At 46.5% G+C, this 19,648-nt stretch overlaps 1 protein-coding gene across 4 annotated transcripts in view; it reads right to left on the bottom strand.

Annotated features, from left to right (window-relative positions):
• Positions 1 to 298: 298 nt before the first annotated feature.
• Positions 299 to 19,648, bottom strand: part of TTLL5 (tubulin tyrosine ligase like 5) — a 46,435-nt gene continuing 27,085 nt past the window's right edge. For 2 of the 4 annotated variants that reach the window (XM_075192046.1, XM_075192047.1), the window contains 10 exons: positions 13,532 to 13,620; positions 12,931 to 13,037; positions 12,728 to 12,790; positions 12,136 to 12,441; positions 7,333 to 7,499; positions 2,096 to 2,217; positions 1,568 to 1,679; positions 856 to 950; positions 707 to 777; positions 299 to 634 (listed from right to left, as the gene is read on the bottom strand). In XM_075192046.1, coding sequence (XP_075048147.1) covers positions 522 to 634; positions 707 to 777; positions 856 to 950; positions 1,568 to 1,679; positions 2,096 to 2,217; positions 7,333 to 7,499; positions 12,136 to 12,441; positions 12,728 to 12,790; positions 12,931 to 13,037; positions 13,532 to 13,620 — 1,245 coding nt within the window. In that variant the 3' untranslated portion in view covers positions 299 to 521. Of the gene's footprint in view, positions 635 to 706; positions 778 to 855; positions 951 to 1,567; positions 1,680 to 2,095; positions 2,218 to 6,231; positions 6,618 to 7,332; positions 7,500 to 12,135; positions 12,442 to 12,727; positions 12,791 to 12,930; positions 13,038 to 13,531; positions 13,621 to 19,648 lie in introns of those variants that run through there. The other 2 variants (XM_075192049.1, XM_075192048.1) reach the window with 2 other exon arrangements.

The raw sequence follows: 19,648 nt of genomic DNA, 5'->3' as shown, positions 1-19,648 counted from the left end.
GGGCCAGGGTCACAAGCAAGCAGGCAGGGTCCAAGAAACGCAGGGGTCACAACGAATAATCAGTAAACAAAATATCCAGAGCAGGTCAGCAACAGTTCCGGCCGTCTCCTTGACCAATACACAGAGAGAGACAACACCCCCTATACCAGGCAAAGCAGCGAGCGAGTTGCGGCGGTTATGGACACCGCCGCTGCTGATAACAAATGTTCTGTGGTTTAAGGCATATAAAATATAAATATGAAAACTTAAGGGCCTCACGTTCTGTAATCTTATCATCCATAAATAATATCAACAGACATTACATGAAGTGATTTATTTTGTCTGTACAAGAGATAAAAAATAGATATATACATTGTAATAAAAAGTCACAGTGAGCGGTTTTGGTTGAAGAACTGGTAGAGCCGACATCTGGTCTCTGGAGTGAGAACTGTACACAGTTGAAAACAGAAAAGACGTTGTGAATCCCCGTGGAATGAACATTGGCCACATCTGTGAAATAAGATTTCTATCTACCAAGAACGTTACGTGGGGCAGACCACGCAATCTCTCTTCCTTTGCAGTTTGCTGAATGTCCTGGGAGGGGGCGCGGGGGGCCTGGATCTGGCAAATATAACCTGAGATCCATCTGGGACACCTGGAAGAGACAGTACATGATAAACACAATAATCCCCCAGCAGGAGACCAGTCATGGTTTAGTTCCACTTACTTGGAGGGATGGTTCCTGTGTCATTATGCAGCAGAGAACCCATGCTCTTCTGTCCCTCTGGCACCGACACTCTGGGGAAAACATTCACCTGTCAGATTTCTATATACATAAACAGTTCAGTACAAGCAAGAAAAGTGTGAGCTACGCACCGGACAGTGCGAGCCGCAGACATCTTCCTGGCGACGTACAGCTTGTGACTGGCAGGAGGAGTGGGATGAAGGACTCTGGTCTGGTTACCGGATAGCTAAGAATATATACATTACATTAGAATATATGCTGCATTTCTGCCTCGGTCACTGCACAGAATCCGCAAGCGTGTGCACTTAACACACTTGCTGCGCAATCAACGATCATTTACAAACCTGCAGAAATCCTGGCTCACTGCGCAAATAGCGCTGGATAGGAAGCATTACACACACATGGCTAAGTGCAGCTTGTAAGGTGACAGATTGGCATGGTCTTTGCTGAATGCGGGGCATGTCCCATGATGACTTCTATTGTGCCAATATCCAAAAACGAGATTTGGGTAGTGGAATGACAAATGAGGAGTAATGACATTTTGGGTGGCTGATTCCAACACACCCTCAGAGGGGCGGTGAGTACTTTCTGCAGGGCACACTTTGTACTGCAGCGCTTCCATCAATATAACAGACACATGTATGTAACAGATAATCATTATTCACTAGGGAATAAATCGGACTAAACCCAGCAGAGAAAGGCGCGGGTCGCAGGAGGTTGGTTGTTTACTCCTTGCGCCAGGAATCTGCGCACGCGCTGGTAAAATAAGCACATCTGAATAGAACTAAACACCATTATACAGTTAGAGAAAGATTGTAAGAAGCTGTGGGGGAGGTGACTCACCTGATTGAGGTACAGCTCCAGTGGGGGGTGGGGAGTGCTGCTGGTGGAGGTGCCCGGTGGGAAGGTGCGGGTGTTATTCTCCGGTTCAGAACGTGTGCAGTGTGTAGTGTCCCTGTGGGAGACATTGGGGTGTCAGGTTAGTCTCTCACTCTATGTATCTAGTGGTCTCTCTCTGTATTGGGGGTGTTGTCTCTCTCTGTATTGGATAAGTCCATCTCTCTCCCTCTCTCTATTTAGTGGTCTCTCTCTGTATTGGGGGTGTTGTCTCTCTGTGTGTCGGGTCAGTCTCTCTCCCTCTCTGTATCTAGTAGTCTCTCTCTGTATCGGGGGTGTTGTCTCTCTGTGTGTCAGGTTAGTCTCTCACTCTATGTATCTAGTGGTCTCTCTCTGTATCGGGAGTGTTGTCTGTCTGTGTGTCGGGTCAGTCTCTCTCAATTCCTCTATGTATCTAGTAGTCTCTCTCTGTATTGGATCAGTCTCTCTCTCTGTACCGGGATAGTCTCTCTGTGAGGTTTGACAATTACTTACTTGGATTGTGAGTCAGAGTGCTCACTCTCAGCATTAATACATCTTCTGAGTGAGCAATGAGCGGAGCCCAGGCGAATCCCTGCTCTGGTAAACGTGCCGCTGGCGATATTCATGTGAGTCAGCTGAGGGGCAAAGTAAAGAATTAGGGGCACCATTCTGCCAGCTGGTTATTATAGTCATCAAACTATATAAAAAAAAGTAACAAAATATATTGTATAATATTCAGCTGCACATGTTGGGTTTTGGGGAAAGTAATCTTGTCTGCTGAACAGAATGAATAGAATATAAAACAGAAAGATGCTGGTTACACTACAATAATGAAATGAATGAGGTGACTCCTGTACACGTCTGTCTGTCTGAGCACTGTGATCAGCTTGGCAACGGGCAATAAAGGGATAAATGGGGTATCGAGGAAGGTTATCTATTCATTGTATCGCTATTAAGTTACAAGATTGACCCACACATGTATAACCTATGTTTTCTGGTGTGTTGGGAATTGCTGTGAGAAGGTCTAATGTAGTTTATTCCTGTGACAAATCTAATGCTATGATTGGCTGCAGGTCAGTCTATTCTCCTGAATGTTCTAATCCGATTGGTCTTAAAATGCGCATGTTCTAAAACTCAGATAACATTACAAAATCAATAATAAATCCTTGCCAGCAGCACAGAAATAGCCCAAATTTACTTAAAACAAAATATTTTTCATAGAATATTGGGGCAGTACAGTGGCTCAGTGGTTAGCACTTTTGCCTCACAGCTCTGGGGTCATGAGTTCAATTCCCCACCATGGCCTTATCTGTGTGGAGTTTGTATGTTCTCCACCGTGTTTGTGTGGGTTTCCTCTGGGTGCTCCGGTTTCCTCCCACACTCCAAAAACATACTAGTAGGTTAATTGGCTGCTATCAAAATTGACCCTAGTCTCTCTCTCTGTCTATCTGTGAGTGTGTGTCTATATTAGGGAATTTAGACTGTAAGCTCCAATGGGGCAGGGACTGATGTGAATGAGTTCTCTGTACAGCGCTGCGGAATCAGTGGCGCTATATAAATAAATGGTGATGATGAGGAAACCTTTAAATGAACGTGTAAAATGCTACAAACAAAGTATAATGTAAACTACCGTTAAAAATATCAATATATATTCTAACGTTTTTCAGTATAATTGACCAGAAGTCACAAACACGATACTATAGATCTGCTGTGCATATATGTGGGACAATTTACACACATGCCATCCGGTCAGCAGTTGTATAAGATGAATGAACTGTAGCATGTTAAACAGCAGCGAGGGCTTATTGTTTGCACAGCAATGTAGGTGGACACAGACAGGATATAGTAAAAACACAGAACGGTGCAGTATATTGTAAGCAGCGGATCAAGGTCACATTGCATCAAGGACAAACTAATGTTGTGAGACTTTCTCAAGAACCACAGTGGTGTATGCAATGGCATCATACAAGGTGCAGGAATATATACAGTACTTATACACCAATCAGCCACAACATAAAAACTACTGTCAAATGAAGTGAATAACATTGGTTATTTGTTAGAATACCTGTCAAGAGGTTGGATATATTATGCAGCAAGTGAACAGTCAGTTTTTAAAGTTGATGTGCTGGAAGCAGGAAAAATGGGCAAGCGTAAGAATCTGAGCGACTTTGACAAGGGCCAAATTGTGATGGGTAGAGGACTGGGTCAGAGCATCTCCAAAACGGCAGGTCTTGTGGGGTGTTCCTGGTATGCAGTGGTTAGTATCTACCAAAAGTGGTCCAAGGAAGGACAAGCGGTGAACCGACGACAGGGTCATGGGATTATTGATGCGAGCGTAGGCTAGCCCGTCTGGTCCAATCCCACAGAAGAGCTAGTGTATCACAAATTGCTTAAAAAGTTAATGCTGTCTATGGTAGAAAGGTGTCAGAATACACAGTGCATCGCAGCTTGCTGCATATTGGGCTGTCTACCCGCAGACCAGTCTAAGTGCCCATGCTGATCCCTGTCCACCGCCGAAAGTGCCTACAACATGACTGGAGCAATGGAAGAAGGTGGCCTGGTCTGATGAATCACGTTTTCTTTCACATCATGTGGACGGCCGGGTGCGTGTGCATCGTTTACCTGTGGAAGAGATGGCACCAGGATGCAGTATGGGAAAAGGGCAAGTCACGGAGTCAGTGTGATGCTCTGGGCAATGTTCTGCTGGGAAACCTTGGGTCCTGACATTCATGTGGATGTTACATTGACATGTACCCACCTACCTAAACATTGTTACAGACCAAGTACACCCCATCATGGCAATTGTATTCCCTGATGACAGTGGCCTCATATATCCGGATAATGCGCAGTGCCACACTGCAAAAATTGTTCAGAAATAATTTGAGGAACATGACAAGAGTTCAAGTTGTTAACTTGGCCTCCAAATTTCCCAGATCTCAATCCAATCGAGCATCTGTGGGATGTGCTGCAAAAACAAGTCTGAGCCATGGAGGACTCCACTTCACAACTTACAGGACATAAAGGATCTGCTGCTAACGTCTTGGTGCCAGATACCACAGGACACCTTCAGAGATCTTGTGGAGTCCAGGCCTCGACGGGTCAGAGCTGTTTTGGTCGCACAATGGAAACCTACACATTTGGCAGGTGGTTTTAATGTTGTGTCTGATCGTTCTATAAACAATACCAGTAGTCGAATTCAGGGTGTGTACAGTGGTATGTGATACCACTACTTCTCCCACTGCCTTCATTGTAACACTACCACATTCCAATTACTTACATTATAATATATATATATATAGATATACACACACACATACCGCCACTTCTCCTACTGCTACATTGTAACACTTTCACATTCCAGTCACTTACATTTTCCATACAGCCACTTCCACCACTGTATAGTAACGTGTAAAAGAATTCAGACCCTTCACCAATTCTCTAATTTTACAAATCCTGCGAGGAAATTTAGTTCTCTGTGATATTTTTATTTCAAATTTACTTTTATAGTAATGTAACGTTGTCTTACGTTTCAAAAACATCTTAAGAAAAAACATTTGTTTTGTGCAGAAGTTTCTAGTCCCACACTGTAATATTCTGTAGTCACCCTTGCAGCAATAACAGCATTAAGTCATTTTGGGGTAAATATGTCCCAGCTCTGCATGCTGTACGGACTTATCTTCAGGACAGATCTTAGGTTAGCCAGGTGGTGCTTGTGCTCCCTAATTTCCCAATAGCATCACAGATTCTCTGATGTATTATGATCAGGGCTCTCACAGCCATTGTAGGACATTCACCTATTTGTTACAGCCCAATGTTAGTTTGGCCTTGTGTGTGGGATCATTGTCCTCTTGAAAGATGAACTTTCACCCAAGCTTCGTTTTTTTAGCAGACTGAGACGGGTTCCCTAGTAGTATTTCCTGTGTTTTGTACCATCCATTCTTCCTTCTATTTTACCAACATGCCCAGTCCCTGCTGATAGAAAGCAGCCCCACAGCATAATGCTGTTACCGCCTCTTGGGTGCTGAGAGGAATGCGGGGGAGGGTACAGATCACTGGGCAGCCAGGTTTTTTTGTTTTTTGAATGATTTTTTTTATTTTTGTAGTTTATGTAATTTATTTGTCCAACGGGTGACGCACGCACCCGCAAATACAATGTGCCAGGGGAAGGGAGGTCTGTGATGTGTCTAGGGGGTTATGACCTGGCTGTGTGAGGGGGGGAGGTAGTGATGTGGCTGGGGGGTCATGATGTCTCTGGGGGAGTCTGTGATATGTTGGGGGGGGTGATTTGTCGGGGGTTTGAGATGTGACTGGAGGGTCATAATATGTCTGGGGGGGGTCTGTGATGTGTCAGAGGGTTGTGATGTGGCTAAGGGGGAGGGGTTGTGATGTGTCTGGGGGGGGTGTTGTGTGACGTAGCTGGGGGGTCATGATGCGTCGGGGCGTTGGGGGTTGTGATGTGGCTAAGGGGGAGGGGTTGTGATGTGTCAGGGGGGTTGTGATGTGGCTAAGGGGGAGGGGTTGTGATGTGGCTGGGAGGTCATTTTGTGTCTGGGGGGGTGTTCTGTGACGTAGCTGCGAGGTCATGATGCGTCGGGGCGTTGGGGGTTGTGATGTGTCTAAGGGGGAGGGGTTGTGATGTGTCTGGGGGGTTGGCACACAAGCTGCTAGTCAGACCTGGATTGATCCAATGTAAAAGAGGGTGTGGTTTAAACTCCATTCTGCTACTACAAAAGTTTCTAGAGTTCCAGCCCAAGAAGCAGCTTTGTAGAAAAATATGTATTATTTTATTCTAGCATTACTGAAAAGCAAATTAACATTTACATGGTTCCATTATAGACTAAGTTCCATTTTTCTGCTTAAAATATAATTAGTGTAATTTTACAATGCAGCACGGTGGCGTAGTGGTTAGCACTTCTGCCTTACAGCACTGGGGTCATGAGTTCAATTCCAGACCATGGCCTTATCTGTGATGAATTTATAATGTTCTCCCCGTGTTTGCATGGGTTTCCTCCGGGTGCTCCGGTTTCCTCCCATACTCCCAAAAAAAAAACATACTGATAGGTTAATTGGCTGCTAACAAATCAACCCTAGTCTGTCTGTCTTTGTGTGTGTATTAGGGAACTTAGACTGTAAGCCTCAATGGGGCAGGGACTGATGTGAGTGAGTTCTCTGTACAGCGCTGCGGAATTAGTGGCGCTATATAAATAAATGATGATGATGAAGATGATGATGATTATCCCAGAAATGATTGTGGCTTTTCTGTAATTCTAACTTATAAAGAAATCATGATATGAGTTATTTTGTATATTGTTGCTATCAAGTTAGAGGCACGGTGTCATGTTCTTCCATGTTTGTGTACTAAGCCAGATAGCAGTGCTTCAACAAAAGTTATGCTAAATTGCACATTATTCTGAATTATTGGTAAAATGATTGTGATGGCTTCCTCAATGTTTTTAAACACAATATTTTGTGGGATTCAACCCAAGGACTCTGCCGTGACTACCAAAGGAGCTCTTGACTACTAGACCACTAGAAAAGTCTCTCCCCTTCTCAAAGTATGAGCTGGCTGAGCTGCACTGGCAGTGATGATGGAGGCCCGGTATTGATGACCCTGAGAGAGCGTGAGCTGACACACTGGTCTAGTTCTCAGTGAAGTTTGTACACACAAGAAGCGGGTGTAATAGAAACAGATGTAACACGCAGTGGGGTGTATACAGGGGGCTCGGTCAGTGCGTGGTAATTAGTGGTACCTGCCGTGTCAGCTGCCTCAGCTGATTGGAAGTTTGCCGACTTGCTTGTCGCTCCGCCAGACGCTGCAATGACGCTGTAACTGCTCCCACATTATAGTGGTCCTCCAGCTCTTTCACTCCAGATGCTGATCTACATCGACTGCGGAGGGCACTCGGCTGGGCAGTGGCTAAATACGGGATACACAATGCCACAAATCAGCAGGAAAGAAGCATGAAGGGGGATATATAACAGTGATATTATAGATATTGTGAGGTGGGGGTGTATATATATATATATGTAACAGGATGGACCTCCTATTCCACCCTATCCATGCTGCTGGGGACCTGCTTTGCTTGCCTTGCCGCCGCCCCCTTTCTTTATCCAAAATTGCGCCGCCCTAAATGCGGTAAGAGGTGCTTGCTGCTGCCACCACTAGGCTCCTTCGTTGGCACCTAGAACAGATTCCTTCTGGGTAACTCTCACTGCTAGTGTACTCTTTTGCTGGGCACCTGGGCAGGTACCCCTGACCTCTTCCTTTTCAGGGTTGCTGTCGATGGTTCCCCCTGGCATATCACACTGGCCAGAGCTGCAGGGTAGTGGGCAAAGCGTTGGTACTGGATACTGGGTCCCACCCTCAGAACAGCCGGATAACTGATTAGCTTTGTCTAATCTGTAGGTCACAGGAATTACAGCAGGTAAGTAGGCATCAAAGCAGGACCGTGAAGCAGTGATGTTTTATTAGATCAAGTGTCCTTATAAGGACAGTTACACGACAGTTTATGGTACTAGCGATCTTTCCAGAAGTTACAGATGGAATACCGCTAACATGGTCAAACAGTGGTCTTTTTATACAGTTTCTGACTCATATGTTGGCAGGGGGGTAAACTAGCCCCCTTGTCTGACCAGGCACTAAAGACCCAATTTATACTTTGACACTAATTTGTGATTTCCTAAATCACGGGTGTTTACATGTTCAGACAGGTTTCAAGACACTGGAAGAAAGGCCACACAGGAAAGAAAGGTAACGGCCCCCTGCTGTGCATTCAGGCTAAACAAGTGTTGGTCACTTCACATGAAAAGGTCTAATCAACTTAATGAATATTTCCTCTTGAAGTTATAAAACAGATTTCCTGCAAGAAATGGCTACTGCATCATAAATCAATACATTTCTAGTACCACAATGCAACACAATATAAAAAAAATGGTAAATTTGCAATGATATACAGAGGTACACTGCACCCCTAATTAAAATTAATATCTACAATAAGTTATTTCAAAGTGATACAGCCACCCTCCCCCCCCCCCCCTTGTCCATGCAGGCCACCATCCCCACGATTTATCTCCTGGTCCTGCAGTCTTTTGGGGTTACTGGAGGTGACCAGGGGATCCGGCTCTTCCTGCCAAGACAGTAAGTCTGCATTGATGTGAGCCTTTCCTTGCTTGTGAACAATATGAAAGTCATTAACTTGAAGTGCAAGGCTCCATCTCAACAATATGCCATTTTCCTGTGAGGTGTGTTGTAGCCACTTTAAAGGGTTGTGATCAGTCACCACGGTAAAATGTCGTCCAAACGTGAAGTTTTTTCACTGCCCAAACACTCCTTTTCTATTGTGGCATACCCCACTTCCCGCTTCAGCAGTTTTCTGCTGAAATAGGCCACAGGGTGCTCCTGCCCATCTGGCCCCACCTGGCTTAGTACTGCTCCCAGTCCGTACAGTGTCGCACCAGCTTGCACAATAAAGTTCTTATAATTGGGCACCAACAGTACTGGAGCACCAACCAGGGCTTTCTTTAATGACTGAAATGCCAGCTCACAAGCGGGTGTCCAGTCAACTACCTTGGGGAGTTTTTTCTTAGTGAGATCGGTCAGGGGTTACGGTACAGTACTAAAGTCTAGGACAAAACATCTTTAGTACCCTGCGGTCCCTAAGAAGACCAATACTTGTCTTTGAGTTGTGTGCCGATGCCAGTCTTTGATTGCCTCTACCTTAGCTGGACCTGGCTTAACTCTACCTCCCCTCACACGATGGCCCAGGTACTGCACCTCTGACATCCCCATTGGACAATTGTCTACTCTAATGGTCAGACCTGCCCACTGAATTTTCTCCAACACTTGCCCTACATGTTTCAGATGGTCCTCCCAGAACATATTAGGGTTATACATATATACCCCACCTCACTGTTATATATACACTCCCGCCTCACTATTATATATTAAACCCCGCCTCACTTTTATATATACATAACCCGCTCAGAGGACAGTGGCAGGTGGGGAGTTAGACTGTGGCGGTACACCTGTCAAACTGTAATGCAGGTGTCCTAAGGCGAGCTGAAGGAGGATAGAAACCTCCCGTAGTCAACCACAAGCCGGAAGGTGGCTGGCGCGTTCTTCATCCCAAATGACATGGACTTAAACTCGGACAAGTCAAATGGGGTGATGAATACTCTGAGCCTCTGGGGTCAGTGGTATCTGCCAATACCCTTTGCTCAAGTCAAATGTCGAAATATACTTTGCTCTAGCTAACTCGTATAACAAAGCGTCAAGTTACTGAAGCATTGGTATTTTGTGTTTATCGTTCTGTACTGTTTAACCCTGTATGGTCTACTGTTTGTACTATGTACGGCGCTGCGGAATCCTTGTGGCACCCAACAAATAAATCTTAATATATATATATATGTGTGTGTGTGTGTATATAACAGTGAGGCGGGGGTGTATAACAGTGAGGCGAGGGGGTTTATATATAACAGTGAGGCGGGGGTGTATAACAGTGAGGCGAGGGGGTTTATATATAACAGTGAGGCGGGGGTGTATAACAGTGAGGCGAGGGGGTTTATATATAACAGTGAGGCGGGGGTGTATAACAGTGAGGCGAGGGGGTTTATATATAACAGTGAGGCGAGGGGGTTTATATATAACAGTGAGGCGGGGGTGTATATATAACAGTGAGGCGAGGGGGTTTATATATAACAGTGAGGCGGGGGGGTGTATATATAACAGTGAGGCGGGGGTGTATAACAGTGAGGCGAGGGGGTTTATATATAACAGTGAGGCGGGGGTGTATAACAGTGAGGCGAGGGGGTTTATATATAACAGTGAGGCGGGGGTGTAGAACAGTGAGGCGAGGGGGTTTATATATAACAGTGAGACGGGGGTGTATATATAACAGTGAGGCGAGGGGGTTTATATATAACAGTGAGGCGGGGGGGTGTATATATAACAGTGAGGCGGGGTGTATATATATATATATATATATAACAGTGAGGCGGGGGTGTATAACAGTGAGGCGGGGTATATATATATATATATATATATATATAACAGTGAGACGGGGGTGTATATATAACAGTGAGGCGAGGGGGTTTATATATAACAGTGAGGCGGGGTATATATATATATATATAACAGTGAGGCGGGGGTGTATAACAGTGAGGCGGGGTATATATATATATATATAACAGTGAGGCGGGGGTGTATAACAGTGAGGCGAGGGGGTTTATATATAACAGTGAGGCGGGGGTGTATAACAGTGAGGCGAGGGGGTTTATATATAACAGTGAGGCGGGGGTGTATAACAGTGAGGCGAGGGGGTTTATATATAACAGTGAGGCGGGGTATATATATATATATATAACAGTGAGGCGAGGGGGTTTATATAGAACAGTGAGGCGGGGGTGTATATATAACAGTGAGGCGAGGGGGTTTATATATAACAGTGAGGCGGGGTATATATATATATATAACAGTGAGGCGAGGGGGTTTATATATAACAGTGAGGCGGGGGTGTATAACAGTGAGGCGAGGGGGTTTATATATAACAGTGAGGCGGGGTATATATATATATATAACAGTGAGGCGGGGGTGTATATAACAGGGATGCGGGAGGTGTATTTCAGTCGCCGTCCCGCGATCTCTCCAGGACGGCCGCCTGTGCTGAATCCTCGCGTGTCTGGTTGCTTAGCAACCAGACGCGTCACTTCCGGTCCCGCTGTCTACACACGCGTGTCCCGTTGCTAGGCAACGGGACGCTACTCTTTGCTCTAGGCGGCAGCTGATGACAGCGCCGCCGCTCTCCAGCTCCCCATTGGTCACTCACACTATTTAAGGCACTTCTGGCTACCTCCTGTGCCATAGTATCAGGTCCACTTACCTGCCTCCAGCGTTCCAGTATTCCTGTAACTTGCTTGTATCTGACTCTTCTGCCTGCCTGTGACCCTTTGACCCGGACCGTTTGACTACCTCTTTGTATCTCCCTGTTGTACTGCGCTTCCTGAACGTTACTGACCCGGCTTGTCTCACCATCCCTCCGAATACTCCTTGTGTACCTCCATTGCCAGCACAGTTACCGACCCGGCTTGTCTGACAACTCTTCTCACGTGCCTCGCTACCTGACTCGTGGAAGGACCGCGACCTGCGAGTCTCCTGCGGCGGAGTCCATACCTCCTTGCGGGTGTCTCTGAATACCAGGAGCACGTTAGATTCCGCATCTTTCTCCGAGTAGTGCCAACGATAGCAGGTACGCAACGCTTAGTTGTGACAGTGTATATATAACAGTGAGGCGGTGGTGTATAACTGAGGCGGGGGTGTATAACAGTGAGGCGTGGGTGTATATATATATATATGTGTATATATATATATATATATATATATATATATATATATATATATATATATATATAATGTGTGAGGCGGGGGTGTATATATAAGACAGTGGTATGGGCAGCAGTATGTATAGGAGTAAGTGATGTAATGAAGGTCAGGGTAATCTCCGGTGTTTGGTGGCTGAATATACATTATATCCAGCCTTACGCAGAGGATTACGTACCTGCCCTGGTGCTGCTCGGCCGGCTCAGTCTCTGGCTGTAGATTTGAGCAGCACTTTGGAATGAGGAGAAGGTCCCAAAGGTGCAGGACTGAGAGTGGGGATGTGGCTGGTCCCATGTCCCGGTGAAGAGAGACTGACCCGGTGTGGAGGAAAGGTGTAACCGGCTTCCTACTGAGGAAGGGCTTGAACTGCGGTCGTGGTGAAGCAATTGTGAATTGGTCACTGGTGATTCTGATAACATGCTGGCCGCAGAATGACTAGAGCTAGAGATAACCGAAGAGACGGAGACTTCAGGGACTGCACATCCTGCGAAGAGATGAGAGAGTGTGAAAGAAATGGTAATACAGTGGTGTCCTAGCCAGGGCCGAATTTCACATTTGACAGAGTAGGCCTGTGTCTATGGGTGGCAGAGGTTGGAGGCAGCTTTTTCCTGCACAGGAATTATGCCAAACTTTTTAATTTTTTTCTATAGCAAATAAAAATGGACTGAAGTAAAGAGAAAACAATCAGTGGATGAAGTGAGATGAGCAGAGACAGATCGTGAAGAGCACATATGGGGTGGGATTAGGACATAAAAGATATTACCGCATACCCTGAATAGTCCCGGACTGACTGCCTGGTTGGTGCTGACCACACAACACTGGAGGCTGAGTACCTGTAATGAGACACACATAGGAGAAACAGGACTACGAGAAGGACACACTGTGGCTCCAGCCAGAGGAAGAGAGTGGAAGTTGTGGGATATAACATAAGATGAGAGAAACAGCTGGAGAGATAGGATAGGAGATCACTCACCTTCCTGTTTACTTCTTGTCTCCGCACTGCTGGAGCGACCCAGAAACACACTGGCAGATTTATTCTTGTGTGTGTAAAATGTAAGGACTTCTTCTAACTCACACTCACTGAAACAAACACAATCCTCAAATAGAGCACTCCTGGGCAGAGCATGCAGGGGGTGTCATGCCAGGGAAAGGTAAGAAGAGGGTGTGCCCCCTGATCAAGGTATGCAGGCGGTGCCACACCTGTGCAGGAGATGCAGAGGGCACCATGCCTGGGTAAGATAGAAGGTGCCACATCTGGGCAGGGGGGTACAGAGGGTGCCACATTTATGGCAGGGGATGCAGAGTACATTATGTCTGGGCAGTGGCTGCAGAGAAAGCAACAGAGGGTGCCACCTCTGGGAGTAGAAGAGAGGGCCACATCTGGGAGTAAAAGAGTAGGCCACCTCTGAACAGGAAATACAGAGGGAGATGCAGTGGACACTATATCAACAAAGTGGCTGCAGAGAGAGCAACATGTGAGCAGGGGATACAGAGAATGTCAAACTGGGCAGAAAAGAGGCGGCCAGGTCAGGCGAGGAGAAACACAGGGCGTCACTTGACCAAATTATAACTACCTGCCATGTACTATGAATGCCTGAAAATCCACAGGATTAACGCCAATTCTGCTTTCCTCCATTTCTTCACAGCTCATCTGCTCTGTCTCCTGTAACAAAAAAAAATGTGAGATCTGTGCCCTGGGAGTACCAGCTGTAATTCACAACACAAAATATGTTAACTATGTAAAACACATGGCAGCAAAATAGAAGTAAAACAACATGAGCTATGAAGGACGTACAATGAGGTACAGAGATTCTGAAGGACATACAGTGAGGTACAAAGAGTGAGGTACAGAGACTATGGAGGACATAGACCATTAGGGTGCCAGAGTATCAGGTCTCCCTGTTCTCCAGCATTCCTTGTTCCTGTTCTGATATTGGTTTTGACCCTGCTTCCCTTGACTGTTCTCTCCTGGTTCCTGTGTTTATCTGGTTATTGACCCCGGGTTGCTGACTATTCTCTGGATTTCTTGTGACCCTTGACCTCGGCCTATTTGACTTGGATCTCTCTGTTGTACTGCCTGCCTCTGCTGGTTTGACACGGACCGTGTTGACCCTTCTTCACCACACTGGTAATGGTCTAGGTGTACCGAGACCTGCGTACCTCTTTCAGCAAAGCCCATAACTCCTTGCGGGGGTTCCTGGTGAACACCAGGGGTACGTTAGATTCCGCACCTCCTAGTTCAGTGGCGCTAATACGAGTTGGTGTTTCCTACATTCAGCGGCTCTTACAGCCTGACCATATACTCTGGCCATGTCAGATGGCAACGGCGAGCCCTCTGCTCATGATCTCCTTCTACACCTGGTTCAACGTGTGGAACAACAGGAGACTAGCCCTTCTTAGCTTCTCTAGTGCATCCAGGGAGTAGTATCTAGACTAGATTCCCTTCAGGGATCTTTGAACCCAGCGCAACCACCACCTACAGCGGCTTCTCCTGTCACCGTTAGCACGGGGGCTACCACCACCAGAAACTTGCGCATTCCTGCCCCTGAGAAGTATGGTGACAACCCCAAGGGTTGTCGAGGGTTATTGAACCAGTGTTCGATCCTGTTCGAACTCGCCCTGGAGAACTTTTCTTCTGAGAGCTAAAGTGGCCTACATCATATCCCTCAATTCCGGACAGGCTTTGGCCTGGGCTTCTTCCCTATGGGAATGGGATGAGGTCTCTCTTCACAACTCCTCTGTCTTCATTGAGAATTTTCGTCGGGTATTTGAGGAGCCTGGGCATGTATCTTCTGCCGCTTCTAGCCTTCTGGCTCTACGACAGGTGTCCCTCTCAGCCGGACAGTATGCTGTCCAATTTCGGACTCTAGCATCCAAGCTAAAATGGAATAATGAGGCTTTAGTTGCTACCTTCTGGCAACGACTTTCTGATCAAATCAAGGATGTGTTAGCCTCGCGGGACCTTCCTCCCAATCTGAATGATCTCATTTCACTCAGTATCAAGGTGGACATCTGTGAGCAGGAACGCTCCCTGGAGAGAGATCAAAGTCGTCACCTTTCCTCTCCATCATCATCATCCTTTATCCTCACTTCCAGTCTCCTGTTTCTTCAGTGGAGGAACCCATGTAGATCGGACGCTCTCGTGTTTCCCAGGACGAACGAGAACGCTGCATTAAGAGCCACTTTTTCTTTATTGTGGAGAGGCCGGTCACTTACTATCCGCTTGTAACCTGGAAACGCCACCTCCTAGGTGTAGAGAGGTCGTCCTAGGATCCAGTTCTCACACTCCCTGTACCCACAGGAAAGCCAACTTCTTGATGCCAGTTACCCTGAAAACTTCAGACGAATCTCTTGTATGTGCTATCTTGGTGAATTCTGGATCCGTGGGGAACTTCATTTCTGCCAATCTCGTGTCAAGACTCCATGTTCAATTTCATTCTTTGCTTCCATCTTTTGTTCTGACTGCAGTGGATGGTAACCGCGTCGGCAACGGTTCTATCACCTGTATCTCCAGTCCAGTTCAGTTGCAGGTAGGAGTTCTACACCATGAGTGGATCAAGTTCCTCATTATTCCGCAATCTGTGAATTCCATCATTCTGGGTTTACCCTGGCTGAGGACGCACTCTCCTCAATTTGATTGGCACCGGGCTCAAGTTACTTCTTGAGGTCCTTCCTGTCTCCAGAAATGTCTTTCCAAGATTCCTGTCTTTCACTTTCCTCCCGAGTGATGCTTCCTGAACCTTACTTGGACTTTCTCAATGTCTTCAGTAAATCAGCCTCAGAGAGACTTCCTCCACACCATCCATGGGACTGTCCCATTGAGCTTGTCCCTGGTAAAACTATTCCTAAGGGTAGGATATACACCTTATCATCATTATTATTATTATTATTTATTTGTTAGGCGCCACAAGGTATCCGCAGCGCTGCACACAGTACTAACAGTAGACTATACAGGGTGAAACCATACAGAACAATGAACAAAAAGTACCAATACTTCAGAAACTCCGGCCAGTCATATGCAGTAAAGACGGAGCGGAAGAACAGGTATGGAGACAGGAGGGGAGGGGGCCCTGCTCATACGAGCTTACATCCTAAGGGAGGGTAAACATACCAGGCACAAGAGGAGCCAGTTGAGGCAAGAGGAGAGATGGGAGGACGAGCAAAAGGGAGGAGATGGGGGTTAAGTAGATGGTTGGTAGGCTTTGAGGAAGAGGTGAGTTTTTAGTGCACGTTTGAAGGAGCACAGAGTAGGAGAGAGACGGATGGAACGAGGGAGGTCGTTCCAGAGAAGGGGGGCTGCACGGGAGACTAAAGCCATGTCCAGAGACATGGCCATGTCCAATCATTACCAGAGACTAAAGCCATGTCCCAGTACATTTCCAAGAACCTCCAGCGGGGTTTCATTCGTAAATCTTCTTCCCCAGCAGGGGCTGGTTTTTTCTTCCATCAAAAAAGAAGAATGGCTCTTTAAGACCTTGTATTGACTAACATATTGATGCCTGAATGCCATAACAGTCAAAAATCGCTATCCTCTTCCCCTCATTCAAAAATTATTTGACCGTATCCGCGGTGCTCGAGTCTTCACCAAATTAGTCCGTAGAGGGGCCTACAATCTGGTACGCATTCACAAAGGGAATGAGTGGAAGACGGTCTTTAACACCCAGGATGGGCACTATGAGTACCTCGTAATGCCATTCGGGCTCTGCAATGCCCCCACTGTGTTTCAATAGTTCGTCCGTGAGATTTTCAGAGACCTTCTCTACCAATCAGTCATTGTCTACCTTGATGACATTTTGTTTTTTTCTCCCGATTTGTCTTCTCACCGCATTCATGTTAAGGTTGTTCTCTCCCACCTCCGGGCTCATTTCCTATATTGCAAGTTGGAGAAATGCCTTTTTGAATGTCCACAAGTCCCTTTCCTCGACTACTTCATTTCTGGAACAGATCTTCAAATGGATCCGGTGAAGGTGAAATCCATTCTCAACTGGCCACAACCTTGCGGTCTTAAAGCTACTCAGCGGTTCATTGGGTTTTCTAACTATTATTGTTAGTTCATCAAGGGATTCTCCTCCCTCATCGCCCCTATTACTGCATTGACCCGCAAAGGAGCCTGCTGTAAGACCTGGCCTCAGGACGCTGTATCAGCCTTTAAATCAGTTAAGGAGGCCTTTATTTCTGCGCCAGTACTTAAGCAACCTGAACAGGAGAGACCTTTCTTTCTGGTGGTAGACGTCTCTTCTGTTGGGATCGGAGCTATATTATCTCAAAAGACCCCTTCTGGATTCTTTGAACCTTGTGGGTTTTTCTCGAAGAAATTTTCTTCCTGCGAGCAGTATTATGGGATTGGCGATAAAGAGTTGTTAGCTATCAAGAACGCGTTGGAGGAATGGCGTTATCTCTTTGAGGACGCTAAACATCCTGTGACGGTAATGACTGACCATAAGAACCTTACCTACCTGCAGGAGGCTCAGTGCCGTAATCCCCGCCAAGTCCGTTGGTCTCTTTTCTTTTCTCATTTTCGGTAAGTTTTCACCTACCACCCTGATTCCAAAAATGTCAGAGCCGATGCATTATCCAGAGCCTTCGATAGTTCTGAAACCTTGGGTTCTCCTGAAACCAAACCTATCCTCAGTCCCCTTCAAGTAGTGGCCTTAACCAACTCTTCAGTGAAGTCTCCTCCTCCTGGTCGCTCTTTCGTGAGTCCTCATCTCTGTTCCTAGCTGTTATGTTGGGCCCACGATTCCAAATTTGCTGGTCATTCGGGCTACAAGAAAATTGTTGCTCTTCTATCCAGATATTATTGGTGGCCCTCTCTTGACTCTGATGTCCGTAAATATGTTCAGGCCTGTAGCATTTGTGTATGTCACACGGTTCGCCAACGTAATCCTCCTGGTCTTCTGCTTTATCTTCCAATTCCAGAATCTCCCTGGACCAGCGTTACCATGGATTTCATTACGGAGCTTCCTCGAAGTCATGGCTACAATACCATCTGGGTCATCGTGGACAGATTTTCGAAAATGGTTCACTTCACACCATGTAAAGGGCTACCTTCGGCTCCTGAACTTGCACAGCTTTTCCTGAAGAACATCTTCCATCTCCACGACTGTCCACAAGAATTTATCTCTGATCGTGGAGTTCAATATGTGGCTAAGTTTTGGAGAGTTTCTTGTAAAAATCTGGACGTCAATCCCAAATTCTCCTCCAGATATCATCCCCAAACAAAGAGTCAGACTGAACGTGTTAATCAGGACTTGGAATGTTTTCTGCGATCATTCGCCTCTGAACATCAATCCTTTGGGAGTGACCTTCTCTGCTGGGCAGAGTTTGCACACAATAATCAAGTGAATACTTCTACTGGGTTTTCTTCATTTTTCTCTGTCTATGGCAGAAATCCGGTACCTCCCTCGTTACAAGAGATTCCTGGTCTCAGACTTGAACTAGACTTTCTGAGTCCTCTCTGCGTTATAAAGATGCTGCTGATCGCCATTGGAGAAATTTTCCTGTATTAAAGGTTGGAGATCGTGTATGACTATCCGCTCGCAACCTCAGACTCCGTGTTCCTTCGATGAAGTTAGCACCACGTTTTAATGGACCCTTTTCTATTTCACAAATCACTAACCCCGTTTCTTACAAACTTTCCTTACCATCATCCCTCAAAATCCATAACACCTTCCACATTTCGATAATGAAGCCCCTGATCCTCAACAAGTTTTTTAAGGAGCCTGTCACACAGTCTCCCATCAAGACTTCCCTTGGAGATGAGTATGCGGTTGATAGAATTTTGGACGTCCGTTCTTTTTGTGGTAAAACTCAGTACCTTGTTCACAGGAGCGGCTATGGCTCAGAGGAGGGATCCTGGGTGGATGAAGCCGACCACCACGCTCCTCGTCTTCTTGCCGAGTTTCTGGACATAGGCAATCCTTCTTTAAGGGGGAGGGAGGGGGTACTGTCAGGCGCTGCTCCCACTGTTCCTCCACGAAGCGGGGATGGTCACCTGATGGATCCGGCAGGGGGGGCGTCCTGTTGCTAGGCAACAGGCGCGCATTGTCCCCTGCCGGCTTGCTGGTTGGGCGCATGCGCGGCGCCTCGTCCCGTTGCTAGGCAACGGGGTGCTTTCTATAGCGCTTCTGCCCACCCAGCCTTCCCTCAGCCTGCAGCCTCTATTTAAATCTCACTCTCACCATTATGGTGCCAGGGTATCAGGTCTCCCTCAGGTCTTCCTGTTCTCCAGCGTTCCTTGTTCCTGTTCTGATATTGGTTTTGACCCGGCTTCCCTTGACTCCTCTCCTGGTTCCTGTGTTTATCTGGTTATTAACCCCGGTTTGCTGACTATTCTCTGGATTTCTCGTGATCCTTGACCTCGGCCTATTTGACTTCGCTTTGGATCTCTCCATTGTACTGCCTGCCTCCGCTGGTTTGACCTGGACCGTTTTGACCCTTCTTCACCACACTTGTAACTGTCTAGGCGGACAGCGACCTGCGTACCTCTTGCAGCAAAGCCCATACCTCCTTGCAGGGGTTCCTGGTGAACACCAGGGGTACGTTAGATTCCGCACCTCCTAGTTCAGTGGCGCTAATACCAGTTGGTGTTTCCTGCAATCAGCGGCTCTTCCACCCTTTCAGAGACTATGGAGTACATACAGTGAGGTATAGAGATTGTGGAGAACATTCAGTGAGGTATAGAGACTATA

The sequence above is a fragment of the Mixophyes fleayi genome, chromosome 12 (genome assembly GCF_038048845.1).
Source record: "Mixophyes fleayi isolate aMixFle1 chromosome 12, aMixFle1.hap1, whole genome shotgun sequence".
Classification (NCBI taxonomy): Eukaryota; Metazoa; Chordata; class Amphibia; order Anura; family Limnodynastidae; genus Mixophyes; species Mixophyes fleayi.
Note: the sequence above shows the minus strand (reverse complement) of the source record. Positions and strands in the feature narration are given on the sequence as shown.